The sequence below is a fragment of the Aedes albopictus genome, chromosome 2, assembly GCF_035046485.1.
Source record: "Aedes albopictus strain Foshan chromosome 2, AalbF5, whole genome shotgun sequence".
Classification (NCBI taxonomy): Eukaryota; Metazoa; Arthropoda; class Insecta; order Diptera; family Culicidae; genus Aedes; species Aedes albopictus.
In genome coordinates, this window is record NC_085137.1 from 204,473,535 (window position 1) to 204,496,266 (window position 22,732).

The 22,732-nt window shown below is 34.0% G+C and overlaps 1 protein-coding gene across 1 annotated transcript in view; it reads right to left on the minus strand.

Moving 5' to 3' along the window:
• The window catches only part of LOC115264998 (myosin-I heavy chain-like), a 71,710-nt gene that overhangs the window by 23,997 nt on the left and 24,981 nt on the right, over positions 1–22,732 (minus strand). The window contains exons 4-5 of the mRNA XM_062847931.1: positions 5,179–5,350; positions 4,919–5,091 (exon numbers count right to left, since the gene is read on the minus strand). Of these exons, the coding sequence (XP_062703915.1) occupies positions 4,919–5,091; positions 5,179–5,350 (345 nt within the window). The remainder of the gene's footprint in view (positions 1–4,918; positions 5,092–5,178; positions 5,351–22,732) is intronic.

Below are 22,732 nucleotides of genomic sequence, written 5' to 3' on the forward strand. Positions count from 1 at the left end.
CACAACCAGACCACACTGATCCAGAGCCATGTAGTTTCACATACCAGATGAAATAAGTACATATATTTGATGATATTGTAGAGAAAATCGAAAATTTGGTTTTATCAGATGCGAAATTTAGCGACCTGTGCGATTTTCTGCGGTTTGAAAATTCTGGTTGTCTTCATCTTCAGGCGCCGCCCTGTAAAGGTTAGTGACCAAAATGGGAATTTTTTAAATTAACTTTTCAGAAAACTAGCCTATTATAGATCATGGAACGTTGAAACATAGATTGGTTAATGTCAAATGGACGAAAATGAGGTTTGAAGTTGAAAAACACTTTCGCATTTTTTGCTGCCGCATACTGTATTTATATTCATATTCAATACATTTTTATATACTGATTCGGAAACTAACCTAACAATTTTTGTAACACGTTCATTTTTTGAGAAAAATGGGGTTTAATTCGCAAAATTTAATATTTTCATAAAAATAAAATACTGTGTTGTTAATATCACTTTTTTTATCTACTGACCATAACCAATATTTATATTCAAACGATTTTGATCCACTGATTCGGAATCTGACCTAAGATTTTGTGTAACACGTGCAGTACGTTTCACGAATTAGCGCGGTACGTATCCCCGGCGTGAAAAAAAACTGACTGTGCAAATACATAAGGACAATTCGCTGAATCCTTATAATATCTGTATAATTTCTGTAGCACGTACAGATTTTGAAAAAAATAGAATTATATTTACAACATCACATTACAAAATAAAATATTGTCTTCATTTTTCAAAATCTACTGCTCATAGAAACAAAAAATCATATAAAATATTTGATAAGCTGATTTAGATTTATTGCTCAGAAACTCTGTAAAACGTACAGTTTTTGTGAAAAACAGGTGAAACACATTTCTTACATGAAAAAAAAATATTTTTTTTTTTCATGAGAATGTGAAATTTTGTTGGTGAAACCCAACTTGAGAAAAAAAAATGAATGTGTTACAGCAATTCTAAGGTAAGAATAAGGAATAAGTGGATACATTAAATACAATCTATTACGATCTAGTAAAAAGCTGTCCATTAATGACGTAGGGGTTTATGGAAGGAGGGGAGTTTGAGAAATCTTTCGCGCCATACAAATAAAAAGTGGGTTCTCATACAAAAAACTAAACGTGGTACAGAAGTGCTGAGGTTAGATTTTGAATAAGCAGATTGAAATTTATTACATACAAATGTTTGTTGAGAGGACCATAAATTAAAACAAAAGTAATATTTTTTCTATGAAAATACTGAATTTTGTGAATAAAACCCTATTTTTCTCAAAAATTTTAAAGGATACAGAAATTCTTAGGTCAGTTTCCGAATCAGTGGATCAAAATCTATTGAGTATAAATATTGGCTAAGATGAGTAGATAAAAAAAATATAGAGACCTTATATTATTTTCTTTAAAAATATGAAATTTTGTTAATAAAACCTCATTGTTCTCAAAACCTGTACGTGTTACTGAAATTCTTAGGTCAGATTTTGAATCAGTGCACTGCAGTGGATCAAAATATTTTGAATATAGATTTTAGTTATGAAGAGCAGATAAAAAAATTAAAATTATAAAGCCATTATTTTATTTCACAAAATTTCACGTGTTACAGAAGTTCTAAGGTTAGTTTCCGAATCGGTGGATGACAATCTATTAAATACTAGCGGCCCCGGCAAACTTTGTCTTGCCTATCTGTGGTGATTTGACAGCAGCAACGCAGCAACGCACTCTAGATTGATTAAATTTTGATCATGCTGAATTTGTTCCCGGCTCACAAAAAATCAGTATTTTCACAAATTTTATACCTTTCTAATGATTTTCGTAACTTTTTCTGCATATAAACACAGCCACCACGAATACGAATCGAACCGTGAAAGAGTCATGCTGATCGGTCCACCCGTTCTTGAGTTCTTGTTGCCTCAAAGGAAATTTAAACTCATTTTTATATATATAGATAAATATTGATTAAAATGAGCAGATAATAAAATTAAAATTATAAAGACAATAGTTTATTTCCTACGAAAATATGAATTTCATGAATAAAACTCCATTTTTTTTTTCAAAAATTTCACGTGTTGCTGAAATTCTTAGGTCAGATTCTATATCAGTGAATCAAAATCTATTGAATATTACTATTAGTTATGATGAGCAGATGAAAAATTCAAAATTATAAAGACAAGATTTTGTTTTGTAAGAAAATATAAAATTTTTTGTTAACAACAACCCTATTTTTCTCGAAAAAATACTTGTTACAGAAATTCTTAGGTCAGATTTCGAGTCAGTATATGAAAATCTAATAAATATAAATATTGGTTAAGAAGAGCAGATTTAAAAAATTAAACTATAATGATAATAGTTTACATTCTTTAAAAATATGAAAATTTGAGAAAAACTACATTTTTCTCAAAAATTTCACGTGTTACTGAAATTCTTAGGTTAGATTTTGAATCAGTGGATCATAATCAACTGAATAAAAATATTGGTTATGATTGGCAGATACAATAAATAAAATTATGATGACAATAGTTTTTTGAAATATGGTGAATAAAACCCTATTTTCTCAAAAATTTTACGTGTTACTTCTTAGGTCAGATTCTGAATCAGTGGATCAAAATCTTTCGAATATAACTATTGGTTATGATGAGTAGATGAAAAATTCAAAATTATGAATTTTTTTGAAAAAAAAACCCTATTTTTCTCAAAAACTTTACGTGTTACAGAAATTCTTAGGTCGAATTCCGAATCAGTATATAAAAATCTAATAAATATAAATATTGGTTAAGAAGAGCAGATGAAAAAATTAAAATAATAAAGGCAATAGTTTATTTTCTATAAAAATATGAAATTCTGTGAAAAGAAAACCATTTTTCTCAAAAAAGTTACGTGTTATGATTGGCAGATAAAAACATTGTAATGACAATAGTTTGTTTTCTATGAAAATATGAACTTTTGTGAATAAAACCCTATTTTTCTCGACAATTTTACGTATTACAGAAAGTCTAAGGTAAGATTTTAAATCAGTATATAAAAATCTAATGAATATTAATATTGCTTAAGATGAGCAGATAAAAAAAAGTAAATTATAAAGACAATAGTTTATTTTCTATGAAAATATGAAATTTTGTGAATAAAAAACCCTATTTTCTCAAAAATTTCATGAATTACTAAAATTCTTTGTTCAGATTCTGAATCAGTGGATCAAAATCTATTGAAAATAAAAATTGATTATGATCAGCAGATGAAATAAAATATAATAAAGACAATATTTTATTTTCCATGAAAATTTGAAATATGGTGAATATATCCTTATTTTCTCAAAATTTTACGTGTTTTTGAAATTCTTAGGTTAGATTCTGAATCAGTGGATCAAAATTTATTGAGTCTAACTATTGGTTATGATGAGCTGATGAAAAATTCAAAATTATAAAGACAAGATTTTGTTTTGTATGAAAATATGAAATTGTGTGAATAAAACCCTATTTTTCTGAAAATAAAAAATTACCTGTTACTGAAATTCTTAGGTCAGATTCCGAGTCAGTATATAAAAATCTAATAAATATTAATATTGCTAAAGATGAGCAGATAAAAAAATAAAATTATAAAGACAATAGTATTGTAAATAGAAAATATAATATTTTGTGAATAAACCCAAATTTTACGTGTTACTGAAATTCTTAGGTCAGATTAAGAATCAGTGGATCAAAATCTATTGAATATAAATATTATTTATAATGAGCAGATGAAAAATTTCAAATTAAAACACCAATATTTATTTTTCTATGAAATATTAAATTTTGTGAATAAAATCCTATTTTTATCAAAAACTGTACGTGTTACAGGAATTCTGAAGTCAGATTTGAAATCAGCGGGCCAAATTCCATTAGAAATGGAACAAATGGTCAAAGTGCGTGAGAAAAGTTTCAATTTTGTCGACTAGTGTATCGATTGTTTTTTCTTCATTCAGATTTAGCAATCTTTTAACCGTCGGTTCCAATGGAAAACCGTTGTTTACCCAGAAAACCACAATATTAAATTACACAATTTCCATATGCATCAGGCTGTTTTGATTTCACGATAGGACTGAAAAGCCAGAAAAAAAAACAACAATAGTTTAAATAACAGGAAACATGTCTAGAACTCTAGTGATAAAGGACGTGGATGTCATTCCATTTGTATCTCATTTCACTAACACTTTTGAGCTTTTAGTAGAACTTTTTCACTTGAATCACAAGTTAAAATTTAAAAACATTTCACAATTACCTTACTTACGCAAAAAAAAACTGAAAAAATGAAACTTTTAAAGAAAAACTAGAAAATAACGAGCAAATTCCTTTCAATTCCACTACTTTGCGTATCGTCGGACAGATATGCCTATTTCATCTGCGGCCCACAGATTTATTCAGTGTCGTTGTGTGAAGTCATGCAATCAATACGCAATATTCTCGGGGAACAGTCTGTTTTTTTTTCTCTGATTTTTTTCTATGGGAAAAAATCGAAAATTGTAAAATGTTGAAGGAGCAAAACCATGCACGCAAACGGAACCATGCACGGTATGATACCTGACTTTGGTATGCTGCAGTTATTTTTCTTGCTCGAATGGCTCTGTTTTGGATTTAATCCGAAGCAACCTTTAGTTTTAAGTTTTTATTAGGATTTTGGAAACAGATGAATAAGTATAAACTTTTTGAGAAAGATTTCGAAAAGAAATTTATCAAAGGAGTTATCTCTAACCCATTTTTTCTTCAAAATAATATGTATCATGTCTGTTTATTTAAATTAAATAAATATATGGCATCCCTGTTTCGTGAGGCTTCAAGTACACAGGGTCAACTATTTGAAAAAGTTCAAGTTGCATCCTATGTACTAAAACCCTTACGAATCCATTATAAAACTTACGATCCGACTCGATTCCGAGTTGGTGGAGGTTTTGGCCGAGCCCAGCGATCGGAGCACGGTGAAAGCGGCGGCCAGATGTTTGAATGCGTCAGTTTCGGGACCCCCTCCGGCCACTGCGAATAGCTGCCGGAGGAGCAACATCGAGCAGTGCGTCTTGCCAGAACCGGATGTACCTTTTTGAGTGGCAATTAAATGAATCATGGGTTACATTTAGAATCGTTTTTGGAATTTACTCAACTAGATTGAAATGTGGTACGAACCTGATAGAATGATGGCTTGGGGGTAGCCTGTTTCCGCTTGCTGCCGGACGGCTTCTTGTACTATTTTGCGCAGTTGAGGTGCTAATGGGACGGAACGGGTTGACGATAGTGTTAGCGGATTACCAACATCGTGATATGGGTTTACGGAGAGAAGAATCGGCCCAACGTTGGTCTGAAATGAGAAAAGAGGGGAAAAGGATGTGATATTAGGTGTGTTTGATGTTTGCTTAAAATAAATCGTTAATTCGTTTTATACAACCAACGAATCCTGTGATGTCTAGGGTGGTTGAGTAATGTAGGCAAACATAAATCGACATGTGGAGGTTTTATGTAACTGTCAATGATACAAGGCATAACATTTCTCTAGTGTGGGCTATGTGCAATGGCTGGAAAGAAGCCCAGCACGGAGGAAGTTAGGCGTTCGACACTGTTAGGCATTTGTTAGATATGTTGCTCATCGAAAATTTCTGGAGAGCATAAATCATAACCCCGAAATTATGCTCAGTGTTCGATTCTTTCGCGCATTGTTGACAGTTGCCTGAACGGCAGTTAAAAAAATAACTTTGTTGATTGCGGCAGCGTTCGTCGGTCGGGAAAATGTTAAAAATTGCGCGTTTCAATTAGTTAATTTCAATTAGTTAAAACCGTAACAACCTGGTAAGAACCATTTTAGCCGTTCCGTCGTCCGACCCGTCAGCTCCTCGCCGCTGCTACTGGCCAATAAGTCCGGTTCGTTCTCGTCGTACCGTTGCCGGAACCAGTCATCTGCAAAACAGTGTCCGATTCCGTTAAGTTTGGCCTCATCGTGTCGGTGAGTCATTTTAATTTTAATTTGATTTATTTTTCATTTAATTTTTATTTAATTTTTATTTAATTTTAAATAAATTTTAATCAAATTTTAATAAAATTTTATTTAAATTTTCATTAAATTTTATTGAAATTTCAACAAAATTTTAATAAAATTTTAATAAAACTTTAATAAAATTTAAAGAAAATTTTAATAAAATTTTAATTAAATTTCAATTAAATTTTAATAAAATTTTAATAAAACTTTAATAAAATTCTAATAAAATTGTTATAAAATTTAAATAAAATTAAAAAAAAAATTAATAAAATTTGGATAAAAAAAAATTGAATTCAATTTAATCTAATTTTAATTAAATTTTTATTATATTTTAATTAAATTTTAATTGAATGTTAATTAAATTTTAATTGAATGTTAATTAAATTTTAATTAAATTTCAATTAAATTAAAATTTAATTAAAATTAAATAAAAATCAAAACAAAATTGAATTAAAATTAAATGAATGAATTAATTAATGTAATTTTAATTTAATTTTAATTTAATTTTAATTTAATTTTAATTTAATTTTAATTTAATTTTAATTTAATTTTAATTTAATTTTAATTTAATTTTAATTTAATTTTAATTTAATTTTAATTTAATTTTAATTTAATTTTAATTTAATTTTAATTTAATTTTAATTTAATTTTAATTTAATTTTAATTTAATTTTAATTTAATTTTAATTTAATTTTAATTTAATTTTAATTTAATTTTAATTTAATTTTAATTTAATTTTAATTTAATTTTAATTTAATTTTAATTTAATTTTAATTTAATTTTAATTTAATTTTAATTTAATTTTAATTTAATTTTAATTTAATTTTAATTTAATTTTAATTTAATTTTAATTTAATTTTAATTTAATTTTAATTTAATTTTAATTTAATTTTAATTTAATTTTAATTTAATTTTAATTTAATTTTAATTTAATTTTAATTTAATTTTAATTTAATTTTAATTTAATTTTAATTTAATTTTAATTTAATTTTAATTTAATTTTAATTTAATTTTAATTTAATTTTAATTTAATTTTAATTTAATTTTAATTTAATTTTAATTTAATTTTAATTTAATTTTAATTTAATTTTAATTTAATTTTAATTTAATTTTAATTTAATTTTAATTTAATTTTAATTTAATTTTAATTTAATTTTAATTTAATTTTAATTTAATTTTAATTTAATTTTAATTTAATTTTAATTTAATTTTAATTTAATTTTAATTTAATTTTAATTTAATTTTAATTTAATTTTAATTTAATTTTAATTTAATTTTAATTTAATTTTAATTTAATTTTAATTTAATTTTAATTTAATTTTAATTTAATTTTAATTTAATTTTAATTTAATTTTAATTTAATTTTAATTTAATTTTAATTTAATTTTAATTTAATTTTAATTTAATTTTAATTTAATTTTAATTTAATTTTAATTTAATTTTAATTTAATTTTAATTTAATTTTAATTTAATTTTAATTTAATTTTAATTTAATTTTAATTTAATTTTAATTTAATTTTAATTTAATTTTAATTTAATTTTAATTTAATTTTAATTTAATTTTAATTTAATTTTAATTTAATTTTAATTTAATTTTAATTTAATTTTAATTTAATTTTAATTTAATTTTAATTTAATTTTAATTTAATTTTAATTTAATTTTAATTTAATTTTAATTTAATTTTAATTTAATTTTAATTTAATTTTAATTTAATTTTAATTTAATTTTAATTTAATTTTAATTTAATTTTAATTTAATTTTAATTTAATTTTAATTTAATTTTAATTTAATTTTAATTTAATTTTAATTTAATTTTAATTTAATTTTAATTTAATTTTAATTTACTTTTAATTTAATATTAATTTAATTTTAACTTAATTTTAATTTAATTTTAATTTAATTTTAATTTAATTTTAATTTAATTTTATTTTAATTTTAATTTAATTTTAATTTAATTTTAATTTAATTTTAATTTAATTTTAATTTAATTTTAATTTAATTTTAATTTAATTTTAATTTAATTTTAATTTAATTTTAATTTAATTTTAATTTAATTTTAATTTAATTTTAATTTAATTTTAATTTAATTTTAATTTAATTTTAATTTAATTTTAATTTAATTTTAATTTAATTTTAATTTAATTTTAATTTAATTTTAATTTAATTTTAATTTAATTTTAATTTAATTTTAATTTAATTTTAATTTAATTTTAATTTAATTTTAATTTAATTTTAATTTAATTTTAATTTAATTTTAATTTAATTTTAATTTAATTTTAATTTAATTTTAATTTAATTTTAATTTAATTTTAAATTAATTTAAATTTAATTAAAATTGAAATTGAACAGGCTCCGAGTTTTTTTTATTGAATTTGTTTCGTCCAGCCTTCATTCGGGGCAAGAGTACGGTTGTAGTAGTGAACGTCGACAAAAGTTCACTACTACAATCATACTTTTTGCTCGGATGACAGCTGGAATGAAAACAAGCAGCATAAAATTTATGCCTAACATTTGTCTAACAGCCCATAGTAAAACATGTCTAACGTTAGTCTAATGTTAGACTAACAAACATGTTTCGAATTTGCAACATGTCTAACAAAAGTGTGTCATATCTGTCTAATTTTAGACTAACATTAGCCAAAAGTGAGACAAAAAGTTAGCCTAACATGCTGGCCAGTTAGTCTCACATTAGGCTAATGTTAGGCTAACCCTCCGTACTGGGAGTTTATTGATAGGGGAGACTGAGGAGACTTGATCCCTGGGGAGACTTGTTCCCCCCATATTTGCTCGGAATCAAAAACATTTTTCTTTTGGCATATTTTTTCCAAAGCTACTCCTGAACAAACGACTATGTTTTGGCTACAAGTGATTTCGATTGTACATTGCATTATTTTTTAACGGCTGATGGTTTGTTTTCAGTCCTTCAGAAATCTTTTAGGCGATTCCGAAAAATCTCAATAACTTTGTGAAAATTAAACCAAATCGTGTCAAAATTTAACAGCACACAGTTTAAATAAAATACTTCCAAACTTATTAATCCAAATAAGGTTGTTGTTAACATATTTTAATACATTCAGCTTAGTATACACAACAGTGACATGGGGAGACATGATCCCTCGAGGATTACACACACATTATGCATGTGAAAAATAAAATTCTATTCGGAAGCCTCTATTTACTTGAAATTCTAGTCTGTTGAACGATAAAATGTGTCAGATAATTATAACTTTAGTACAAACCAAAAAAGGGGGATCAAGTCTCCCCGTTTTGAAAATACGGCATATCCTTAAAAATTTAAGGAAATCTTACAATTTCAAACACTCCATATTCATCGAAAATACAAGAAAACTCGAAAATAAAATGAATAGGAAGACTCTGGAATTATTATCCCTTTTAATAAATCATGTGCTCAAAGGGGGATCAAGTGTCACCCATTTTTGAAAAATACATCATAAGACATGCCTCCATAAAAACACAGTTTTGAAAACTTGAACAATAATTTGAAGGCCTTCTGTTGTGTATTAACTTGCTATAGATGTTTACCTGCCATTTTGTACGGAAATCGGATCTAGTTTTGTGTTTTTTTCTTGAAGTTTCAGGTAAATTAAGAAAAAGGGATCAAGTCTCCCCAGTCTCCCCTACATTGAAAAATAATTGTGGCAGCCACCCAAGTCATCCCGAGCAGGAACGGATAACTGACACATAACTGCAGCATACCAATGTCAAGTATCATACCCAGACAAGGTGTTGGTCGGATATCCAGATATTGTAAATAACTTATTCTGGTATTTTACAGGTACTGGTAAAATACCAAAATAAGACACCCAAGTTTTTCGTTTACAAACAAAAAGACATAAATGTAGATTGTATGCACATTGTTAACGAAACATCAACAATTTAATTAGATTATATTAACAAACATCCAATAACTCCAGACGTTTGAAAATTTTAATCCGTCGATCCAATTAAACTTAATTCAAGGCATCGACAACCTGCGCCATGCTTTAATGATCTGGTAGCATTCGTCCATCAACTCCATTGCTTCTGAGCTGTGTATATGGAGTAGTGTGGGAAAGTGGCCTTCGGTCCATGCTCCATTTTCGGTTTAACAAGTTTACCGTTCCCACCAAGCGACCATACCTCCCACAGCAGGTGATAGGTTACAATCGTTGCGATGTCAGTGCTTCAGCAATCTGCGCCGCACCCAATTCAAATACAGTCGGATGAAAAGAACTGAAGTGGCTTGTTTTGAATTCGGAAACACCCGTAGTAAATTCGGTTGCACATTCGACCACCGTAACGTTTCTCAGTTGTCAGAGCAAGCAAGGCAATCAATCAGTGCCATGTGTTGAGTCCGTTGAGTCAACTGATTAATGGGTCTCGTGTAGTAGATTACCACCATAAGCTACACCAACGTCACTTAAATGAACTATCGCATAACTCCCATTTTCCAGAGTTGAGTAAGTTTTTTCCTGTCTTTCTTTTTTTTCCTCAGTAGGTAGAGGTACCCGTATAATTCGATAAGCGCGGTAATAGGCGAAAATTTTTAATTGTACGATATTGCGCGCTGTGCAGACAGGCATCATCCAATAAATTGGTCAGCGAGCGTCCATCGGGGAAGCTTCTTCACGTTTTTTTTGTTGTTGTCGGCTAGACACAGCAGAGCTGAGCGGCCGTTGAAAAAAAGATCATCCACAATGATGGCACTCGACGGCGCAGTGCTGGCGAGTCAATGACCAAAGAGATGGAAAGTAATCGGAAAAGTGAAATGGACAAACCGGCGAGCAAAGGAAAGTGATTGTTTTTGTTTGATGCGGTGATGTCGCGGAAAATATTGATAGAACAGCTGGGAAAAAGGTGAAGAATAAATACATTAAAATGGCTAGGTTACCACCTTACTCCGGTAACCACGGCAAAAATATGAATTCAAAAATGAATACAATAGAAATTAGGTAGAAGCATTAGTTTTGGCCAGTAACGTGTTTGGTCATATCGGAATAAATGTTCTATTTTGGCCAGTGCCACTAATACAAAAATCAAGTATTAGCTTGATTTCTGCATTTTTTCTTCGAAATATAGATTGAAACTTTTCATTTGACACATTGGCAGTTTTCAATGGATTATTGGCTATTTTTACAAAAAAAAAAACATTTCCCTTAGACTGGCCAAAACCGATGCCCGCACCCTACACCAAACAACAACAAAGCTTTTTGTTTCGTTTTAGCGTCCAAAATAACTGTGCACACGTTGGGTTCGATTGTTGAGTACCCTCGTTGATTTCACTGCCTCCATTTCTAGCACCTTATTCCGGTATAGCATCCCTTATCGTTACAGCTGGAGATCACCACAGCAAATGGAATCGCAAATCAACCACGTTCGGATTGATGGGTGGCACTTCTCCGAAATGATTGACCTCAGGTCAGGGCCTATCGTGGCGCTAACATCGAATCTGACCAATGCAATGATCAAAATGGTCAAAATGCGCCCAAAACATTCCGTTATTAACAATGTACAGTACCGGCGACTGCCTCAGTACGATCTAGAGTGACTAAAGCGACCGGATGTGGCCACCGCATACGCGCAAAATCTCGTGGCAGCGTTGCCGGGCGAGGGTGTCTGCAGGATTGCTGGAGTACGGTCAAAGTAGTCATCAACAAGGCAGCCGAGAGCACTACCGGATAGGGTATTTTAACCAATAGTGGACCCCTTAGTAGCTAAAAATTGTTCTGATCGTTAAAACAGTATGATATTCCAATTAAATTGCCCCTGTCAACGTTTGCACAGCAAGTTCTATGTCTTTCCTGCACATTGCACACAAAAACCTTACCAAACCACCCTATATTTCCCATAAAATAATCATTTCAAATCTGGCTCAAATTATCCTATAGTGGTCCCCCCGGGGTCCACTATAGGATTGTTGGGGTCCACTATAGGATAAATCGTATTCTCTTACCATGTTAAAACGGAGACAATAGTGGACCCCCTTGGATTTAATCAATAGTGGTCCCCCAGATTTGTTTACATTTACAAATTTGTTCAAAAAATCAAATTATTGCTTTCCACCGTAGCTCCACCACTTGTAACTACTGGCTAGGAACATGATCCATCGTCTCCCGGTGGAAGTTCACCGGTAAAAACAGATTTAAGCAGGAAAATTAGGAAAAATATAAGGGGGTCCACTATAGGTAAGGGGTCCACTATTGGCTAAAATACCCTACGTAGAACGGGTAGACGAAACGATTGGTTCGAAGAGGAGTACAGAGCGATTTTAAAGCAGAAGAAAATTGTGTTCTGCTCTTGGCCATCCGGTTGACGAAAATCCGATACCCGGGACGAAACGCGACGAAAATGCCAACATACCTCTCGGATGAACTGCAGTGAACCTTGAAACCCTATCCACACCAATCATGTGACCCGCCAACCTCGAGCAGCCACGAGTCTCCTCCCAATACTAACCTCGGATAAGAAAGCTATCAACTGTATGTAATTAGATACCAAAAATGAATTTCGGCTCCGTAAAGCGTTACACGCGATTGAGCTCAAAAATATACGAACGAGATAAAAAAAGCAAAAGAAAGCATCGCGAGCACCCGACGGAATGTGGAGCGATACAGACAGAAGCGGAAACATGGGCGGAAGTTCTACCAGAAGCACAACGCATACGCAAAGGCTTCGTGTCGCAAACGACGAGCACTTGAATAGCACAGACAATGAAGGAAAAGACTGTGATTGTGCAGAAGAGGACGCCCTACTAATCAAAATTGCTCTGGAAGGTGTTATCTGACGAGCCGGGCTTAACAGCCGGAGTACGATCTTCACGAAACCTTGCCAAATTGTTAATATTCAGGATGACATGTATATTATTGCAAGTGCATTTGGAACGCTGGCAGCACCGTACACCCGCTTGAAACGTGCCGCAGCAAAGGTCGGATTGGTGGTGAATGTTGAGGCAATGATAAGATAGACGAGGACAATTTTGAGGTGGTAGAAGAATTCGTTCCACGTTCCACGTTCTAATCGACGGCAAATTCTTCTCGGATATATCCAACGTCCGCACATACCGCAGTGCGAATATAGTTTTGGATCACTACATAGTCGCTGTATGCATGCGCTCAAAACTTTCGACAGTTATTACCACGCGTCGAAGTCGAACGCCGCGGCTAAACAACGAGCAACTTCGTAACGTAGAAGTGGCTCAAGACTACGTGCAGCAGCTGGCAGTGGCCATACTAACGGAATAGCAGCTTGGCTCAGCTGCACTTGAAGATGGCTGTAGGGACATCCGTTTCGCCATAGGTAGCACTAGGCTTCGCGACTCCAAATCGCAGAAACCACTGATACGATGGCGAATGTGAACAGTTGAAAAACGAAAAGAATGCATCATGGGCGAGAATGTTGCAACACCGTACGGGGGCGAATGAGGCACGTTATAGACAGGCACCAACAAGGGCACCAAGCAGGCAAAACTCTGTCTTCCGCAGAAAGAAGCACCAGCAAGCAGAAAGAGACCAGGAAGCGATGGAAAAGCTGTCTCGCGCTACGGACACACGAAAGTTCCACGAGAAGCTGAACCGCTCGCACAGAGGCTTTATGCCACAAGCCGACATGTGCCGAGACAATCCCAGGAATGTTCTCACGAGCGAACGCGAGGTGGTCCTGAGGTAGCGGCAGCATTGCGATAAGCACCTCAACGACGACGTTACAAGCACCGAAGGAGGCATGGAGGCTTCTAAAATATGGCGAAGAAGCACTGGTGAGAGCACTACACTGGGTCATTACCCAGATTCTGGAGGAGGAAGTATTACCGAAGGAATGCATGGAAGGTGTATCGTGTGTACCATCTACAAAAATGGCGACATGTTGGATAGCGGAAGCTATCGCGAGATCACTCTACTAAGCGCTGCCTACAAGATACTCCAAAGTTTTATGTCGCCGTATATCACCGATTGCAAGAGTTCGTGGGCAGTCTTGTTAGAGATCACAGTCATTGACATTTTTTCATCGATATTGGGCTGCCTTTGTCTCCGATATTCGCAACACAAAGCAATCAAACTATCGTACGAAATAAAAATGTCAAATGAATGCACTTGACCACGATTGCGCCTTCGGAAGACGATTCGGCTTTTGATATTCCTGTCTTCTTCCACAATGAGAGCTGTGTTGGCCATATGTGTGTTGCGTATTCAATTCAACAAGCATGAATAAACTAATATTGACATTCATAATCGAAATTGGCTGAAATCCATACGAAAAGCTAGAATTAGACAAATGTCATCGTGTCAGACGACATTGATTTGACCCTTGTTTATGTTTATTGACTTTCGTCCTACCACTCGTGTTGTGTGTAAGTAGCAGGGGGATGACGAAGGGCCAGAATCATCTACCCAGCATTCAACTCAACATGGCGTCCAATGATTTTGTTTTGATTGCTTAATTCATGGAAAAAATGCGCTGGAAACATCGACACTGCTTTGATGCTACATATAATATCGTGCAAAGTGATAAGGAAAGAGAAACAATCATCAAAAACAACGATTTCGTTTGAAATGTGTAATTTCTGAAATAAGCACTAGCAACACACGAGCCACACACCCGAAAATCAGGAGCAAGTTAGGGTAAACCTACCAGAAAGTGGGTACCAAAACGCGCCGTACCAAAAATGATGTTGGGTGGAGCGGCGATGTACCGAGTTTGACAGCCGTGTCACCCCACTGGTAAGTAGCGCATGAATGTAACAAAGCAAGCTGACACCCGACTGCGGCACCGAAATGAAGGTAGTGAAAAGTGTCGAATGTTTACAATACTGTTCGTGGGGGCAATATTAGGCTGGATTCATGGGTGAACGCGCTACAACGGACCACATGTTCGCCATCCACCAGGTGTTGCAGAAATGCCGCGAATACAACGTGCCCACACATCACTTGTTCATCGATTTTAAATCGACGAATGATACAATCGATCCAGACCAACTATGGCAGATTATGCACGAATATGTATTTCCGGATAAACTCATACGATTGATCATGGCGACGATGGATCGAGTGATGAGCGTAGTTCGAGCACCGACAAACCGACGTGACACTCTGTTTTCAAGATTGGCAAGAAATTCTAACCTCAAACCGTTTTGAAATCGTAACTCGTTCTGTCATTTTCGTCTTTTGACAGAAGAAACCTTGAAGAAGATGTCATAAAACAGCGCGAAAATTTCCTGCTGATCAATGTAAACATCAAATACACTCTTATTTCTATCTCACCAATAGAAGATACAATCAACCATGCAATAAAGCTATTCAAAGAAATCCTTCGATATATGAAGCAAAATAGTCAATAAGTCCGAAATAAAATATCCCAAACATAAAAACTTTCACCGGATGAAATTTCATTTCAACGTTCATAACGAAATGTCTTCTTATTGCGGAAAACATTGAATGCAGGTTATTACTTCAAAATGTGTAAAATAGTTTGACAAGGTAAAGTTCCTGTACGCACGCACACATAAAGAGGAAGCTGTGTAAATCATCGCACAGATGGAGCTAGTGATTAAAAGGAGAACTTATTCGCCAAGAAAAATTGGAAAAGTTGTATGAGCTGGCACGTCGGTTTGTCGGTGGTTCGAGTATCAGGACACTCTCAGGTCCCTTCGAATCTCCCAGAGGCTTACGGCAAGGTGATGGTCTTCCGTGCTTGCTGTTCAACATTGCTTTAGAGGGTGTAATTAGGAGAGCGGGGTTAAACACGAGTGGAAGCCTGCTCTATTTATCTCACCTAAACTATTGTATGTTTTGATTAGTTCATAATTAGAGATAGCAAAAGCTGTTCAAATTAATTTAATAATTTGACTGTTGGACTGGCTCGGACTAGTCACAAATAAGTGACTGACTATCAGGCGGCATGAAGTCCGCTAGACGTATGGCTTCATTGCATTAGGGTTTCCTGCAGCGGTATCTAGAAACCTGCGTTAGGGTGCCTGTACCAGTTATCGCACTACCTAATGGAAACTACACACTTAGCAAAAATCACCGACTTCGGTAATATTTTACCGAAATCTCAACCGTTAAGTTTTTTACCGGAGAAGTTCGGTGACGTTTACCGAACTTCGTTAAAATTTGACATCTTCTTTGATAACTTCTTCTTTGTACCTCTACGTCCCCACTGGGACTTGGCCTGCCTCGCTTCAACTTAGTGTTCTTTGAGCACTTCCACAGTTATTAATTGAAGGGCTTTCTTTGCCTGCCATTGCATGAATATGTATATTGTGAGGCAAGGACAATGATACACTATGCCCAGGGAGTCGAGAAAATTTTCCCGACCGGAACGGAAATCTAACCCGCCGTCTCCGGATTGGCGATCCATAGCCTTAACCACTAGGCTAACTCCATAGCCTTAACCACTAGGCTAACGACAAGGGGGTACACAGCTTTTGCTCCGAAGCCTACTCTAGAGCTACATTTTGAGCAGCTCTGAGCAACTCGTGTAGCTCGATTTTCAAATGTGCATAGCAACCTACTGCTACGTTGATACGGCTACTGTCAACAAACAACTTCGGTGAGAAAATAAATTGATCAGACGAAAGAATCTGATACAAGTTGAGCCTGGCCCCGGATTATGCAGCAACATTTTTAGGACGTTGTTGGCGTGATTTTCTTGTTGAGGCTCGTCGGGATACTGTTCGGCTTATCGGCCGGAGTGAGGTCTAACGGATTAATGTACACAATCCAAAACACGGAGTTACATGTATTTCCCTCCGTACAAATTCCGGCAAGATGTAGTGTGAATATTCTATAAAGCTGTTTCCGATCTGGGAGTACGTATCGTCTCCAAAAGACTAGTGCTGTGGCCGAATTCCGGCGCACTTTTTCTTCGAAGAGAAGAAATTTTCTTCCATTGCCTACCAGCAAGAAAATTTTCTTCTCTTCGAAGAAAAAGTGCACCGGAATTCGCCTACTGATCTACACTAAAAAGTAGTTCGTGGGTTAATTAACAGCGGTCTCTTCACATCATGATAAAAATTAAATAAAAAGACGTTCTTGGGAGGTGGAAAAGTGACACAAAACCATGTCGACTCTTATTTGTTAAAGTAATCAAATTTTGACTACGAAAAGTTAAACGTAGAAACATAGACAACTATCGTAACTTGCTAACAAAGTTATGAAAGGATGACACATTCCCGAATCGTAGATATGAAGATAATGCATGTAATTAAATCGGCGGTGCCTCACGGTATCAGCGAAAGTATTCTGAGGAGGAACCAGACTCATATTCGATTGCATCCACACCACAACTCAAGTGAAAATGTCATTCTTGTTCCTGAGGGTTCAACAAATTTTGATCGAAGTAGCCATACACACATCAAGCTTTTCAGAGCAAAATGTGAGCAGCTCAGAGTTGCTCAATCAACAAAGAGTAGCTCTACGTCGAGCTGTCTACCCCCTTGGCTAACGATAACATTTTACCGAAATTTGGTAATTTTTACAGAATTTCGGTAAAAAACCATTACCGAACGTTCAGCTGTTGAGATTTCGGTAAAAATTACCGAACACGGCTAGTTGAGTATTTCTACAAAAATAAGAAGAAGAACGACGAATGACACGGTTATGTCAAATGGTTGATCAATTTTCATACTTTACAGGAAAAATACAGAAACGGGGCCAAAATTACTCTAAGTATGTATTTATCAAGGCGTGTGCCAATGTTAGGAACCCTGTACCATAAACCGGGGTCAAATTGATCAGCGGGGTGAAATTGATCATTTGGGTACTACATTGTAATTCCATACTAGGAACTCTTAAGCGTCGTAATGATCTTAAACTTTTTACGTCATCTGGTAGCTGTCTAGAGATGAGTGTAGACTTTTATTTTTTTAGAAAAAGTTAGTTTTGCCTTATTTTTTAAGGAATTTGAAATGTATTTCTCATTTAGCTGAAATCATTGCTACTTAACAATCGATTGCTAATAGGACTTCCGGTAAATTCTCTGTTTTAACATTTTTGTGAAACCTTGGTTAGGAAGTTATGAAGCTAATCAGAACATTAAATAGTTATAAAAAAGTTCATTTTATGATGAAATAGTCATTTATTGCGATAAAAATCACTTATTGCAAATTAAATTGCCTACCTTTAGGCGTTTAAGGCAAAATTTCAAAGTTTAATTTTGCATTTAAAGTATTAAATTCACTAGTTGTAAGATTTTAAACGCGTTATTCGGTTTTAGAAGAGCAAAATTAAGCGGAGAAGGAAATTTTCCTTTCCAACCGATGCTTAATTGTATACTGATCAATTTCGCCCCAAAGTGGCATTTCCAATTTTTCGATGTTTGGAGTTATTTAACTTAAAGTTTAAATTTGTTGAACAAAATTCCGTCACATGGTTTCATGGAGATCCACAGGGTACTGGTTTAACAGAAATTCTTTTGGCAATATATGAATTGGCACTGATGTTATCAGCAAAAGTTGTTTTAAAGTGATAAATTTGACCCCGGATTACGGTACCAGTTATGGACACATTTGTTAATTTGGGTTCCACTTCGCACTATTTACATGCATTTCTTAGGATTGGGATTAGTCATAATTGGTACACTATGGCGAAATAGATTTATTTCTATCATAATTTGAGCAAATTGTGAAGTTTGAATGATTGCAACCATTTTTTGTGAACGTAATCTGTTGCTCACGACTTTTTTTCTTGTTGATTTGAATCATTAAAGGTTGCACCTCAACTATGGCGAATTTGAGGTACTATAGCCATAACTGGTACACAGTGCCTATTTAAATCAGTACTTAAAACTGGGCCGAAATTCAGATTTTCAAAATTTGTGACGCCCGGGATCGAATTTCAAAATCAATTTAATGATTGATCCGTTGAATCACCCCGCCACCAATATCGTACTGAACGAGCTGTCAATCAGTTAAGCAGGTGTCAACAAGTGATATAAAAATCCTCTTTGAAATTCTACGTAGAGTCTGGGGCCATTTGGGCAGGGGGGCTATTTTGGATACTTGCTGCTATAACTCAGTCAGTTTCAAACCGATTGAATTGAACATGCCTAGACACTGCACGTATCTGATCGTATCCCAAAAATCTAGTCAATCGGTTCAAATTTGACTGAGTTAGAGCACCAAGTGCCCAAAATAAGTCCCCCTGCCCAAATGCAAGATGTCTTGCAAAAGAAAAACATGGGAAAAGATTAAAATAATACATTAAGCGCAATTCTAACCATTCTCAATATTCACACTACGTCGACTATCCTTAGATCTGACGGATCTTGTATGTACGGTAAGCCAATTACGTAACTAGCTTTCCAGCCTGTCGGCACTGGTCTAGTATAGCAATCTACACTGCCTTTCTAGCCACAGACAACATAACAAGAAATCAATCGTCCAGCATTTTCAGTTTATATCCAGCCCAATGCGACTTCACATATCTTTTAAATTGTACAGCTCAACCAAATGCAGTCATCACAACGTGCACGTGCATTATTTTCATCCATGCTGCAGCATAGGGAACCAGCCAGCAATGTGTAGAAAAACCCAACCCGAATGAATGAATAATTTATCCATTTTTGCTCTCGCGTGCCTTCTGACGGTGACCACTCACTCAAGTGAAACCCAAGTCTTCCCATATTCCTACTTGCGGTGGGTTCAGAGACTATCGTACTGTTTTTGTCATTACCAAGAGCAACCAATTCTTTTGCTATGTCTTTGCACTTTAATCCTTGCCAACCCAAGCGTTTCCCACAGTAGTGAATCTCTGAGTCACTGGACCAGGTCGATCAGTTCGTTTGTAGGGGAAAGTGGTGCAACATGTCATATATTAATCTTAGCTACACTACACAGTCTTGAATTTCCGACAGTAGAACTATGGGAAAAGATTGAACATTGAGTAATAAATGTAAATTGAGGTAAAACATTGTACCTACAAGTGAAAAAGTGTTGAATTAAACCAGGTTTGAATTCTTTGGAATATCTCATTTAAGACTAAACTGGAAGCATTTCCTCATTTTTTTGGTTTTTGATTTTTTATAAAATAACGAAGCAATATTTTCAAAATCGGTTTTCGTGCACATGTAGAGTATGTGGATCAAGGTATCTTCTGATTTTTTTTTGTGGTGGAAGTTTTTTTTTCATTTTTCCTGAAACCGTTTTTGAACAAAATCTCACAAAAAATGGTTTCTGCAACAATGGAAAACATTTTCCACCTCAAAAAAAATCAGAAGATACCTTGATCCATACTCTACATGTGCACGAAAACCAATTTTGAAAATATTCCTTCGTTATTTAATAAAAAATCAAACACCAAAAAAATGAGGAAATGCTTCCAGTTTCGCCTTAACTATAATCGAAGCATTTTACCCTTCGTTTTCACAATTCTGAACATGTATAGCATCGAAATAAAAACAATCTCTGTTGTCTCATGTAACGTTAGAAGGAATCGCTCCAGTCAGTGAGTAATAACTCTAAAAGCCCGCAAGGATGACCTTCGAAATCAGACTAGCTATGAGTTAGCTTGGTAGAGATCAATCCACATTGCAACTTTGCTTCGGCCTGGTTCGCAACTGATGAAAGCCATGCAGAATGACTGTGAAGGACTGGGGCATTATCTTTCACTTCTCCGGGCATTTCAACAGTGATTGGTCGCGATCGTGTTTTTGTGGCTTGACATCGAGTGGCTTTTGGAGCCACTCCCGAGGAGAAGTGCATACCTTACAAATAACGTGAGAAGACCAACATGTGCTCTAATACCTAAAATTGTTATTGCTGCGTTATTCTACGAAATGTTATGAGAGCATCACAATAACTGTTGAAGGTATTTGAGCAGAGTCTGGTATTGATGTGGTATTTGTTGGTTTAGCAGTGAAAATAACCGCATATCAAGATTTGCTATTAAAACATGATGTCATCGAACAAATGAAAAATTTATTAACAAGAAATCTTATTGGTTTGTTATTCAATAACTTTGGGATAACAAATACAGCACTTGAAATTTTAGGTATGCATTCATTGTTGAAATAATAAAACTTGTTATTTTCTAGGTGTTATTTATACTGAATTTTGGAATTTGTTTTTGTTATTTTGCCTCTTATTACCACCTAAGGAAGGGCATATCATGGTATGGTAGTCTCTCTCTCTCCTTGGCGTAACGTCCTCACTGGGACAAAGCCTGCTTCTCAGCTTAGTGTTCTATGAGCACTTCCACAGTTATTAACTGAGAGCTTCCTCTGCCAATGACCATTTTGCATGTGTATATCGTGTGGCAGGCACGAAGATACTCTATGCCCAAGGAAGTCAAGGAAATTTCCTTTACGAAAAGATCCTGGACCGACCGGGAATCGAACCCGTCACCCTCAGCATGGTCATGCTGAATACCCGTGCGTTTACCGCCTCGGCTATATGGGCCCTATATGGTATGGTATGGTAGTATTTAAGATAAATACCTTGATATGTTATTCACTTGTTATTTTCTTCTGCTCGAGCTTTGCTCTACTCTGGTGCGAGGTTGGGGGTACTTCTATTCTGCGTAAAGCGCTCGTCTGAAACATGCTTTCGCAGACGGTAGTCACGCCGATTGAAATAGGTCGGATCAGCAGACCTGCGCTGGGTTCGAATGAGGACGTCTCATGCAGCGAGCTTGGGGTTAATGATTTCTTGCTCTTTGGCTTTTGACGTGCTTCCTTCTATCTCATGCTTTATGATCCATCAAATCTGTAGCTACCGCGAAGGTTACTGCGCCGTTTGGAAGTGAAATTTTACATCAAGGTGAGAATGAGAGGAAATGAGTAATTTGGTATAGGTGAGAATCAACTGCGAGGTTCGTTATTGTATATTATTATACCATCGGTAATGAACACCACCAGCGATGGTTGTAAAGGATTGCACAAGAACTAGCTGGAGTAGATTTTTTCGAAGATCGTGGGTTTCAAAATTTGAAAGTGTTAATTTGTTCTATTTTCTAGTATGGCTTACACCGTGTAAAAATGTGGATGTTCCGTCAATTTCATTGACAAATTGTTGTTAACAGTTGAGTTGAGTAAAATGGAAATTGATTCTCTGCTTTGTCACTTATGGGTTGACGGATAATTTGAGTATTATATGTACACAAGTCTGACATGAGCTGTAAACTAAAAGATTACTTTCCCATTTTTTTTTCAAATAAACATATGAAACAGGTACTTTTTTCTCTGGCGAACAAACTAGAGAACGAACCAAAACATTTCTCAACTTAAATATCAACTGATTTCAGCATGATAATGGTCCATATGTAGCAAACCGTTGAAAATACTAAACAAATGAAATCCTATCATACAACACTATGTATAATTTTGCTTGGCGTTTTCGTGTTTTTGTGATTTCGACAAGTAAAATTCGTAGAGTGGACCTGGTGTGGTGGTTAAAGCACGTGACTGTCACGCCGATGACTTGGGAATCTCACTTCCGACAAACTCACTAAGTGTGTATTTTTTCCTTAGGAAGGCAAGTAAAGCGAGCGTCCCGAGATAAACTAGCCTAAATCTCGTAAATAAAGATAAATAGAAGTAAAGTGGCGGCATTGTGATCCAACAAATAAGAATCGTGCAGCTTTATAGCTAACAGATCCGGTGCAGGATAGTAATCAACCAAATTTGAACTTTAATTTTGTGTACCAATTTATCTCTTACCTTGCACGCACCGCTGGTGAAACTATCTAAAATTAAAAAAAAAATCATTCAATGCCGTA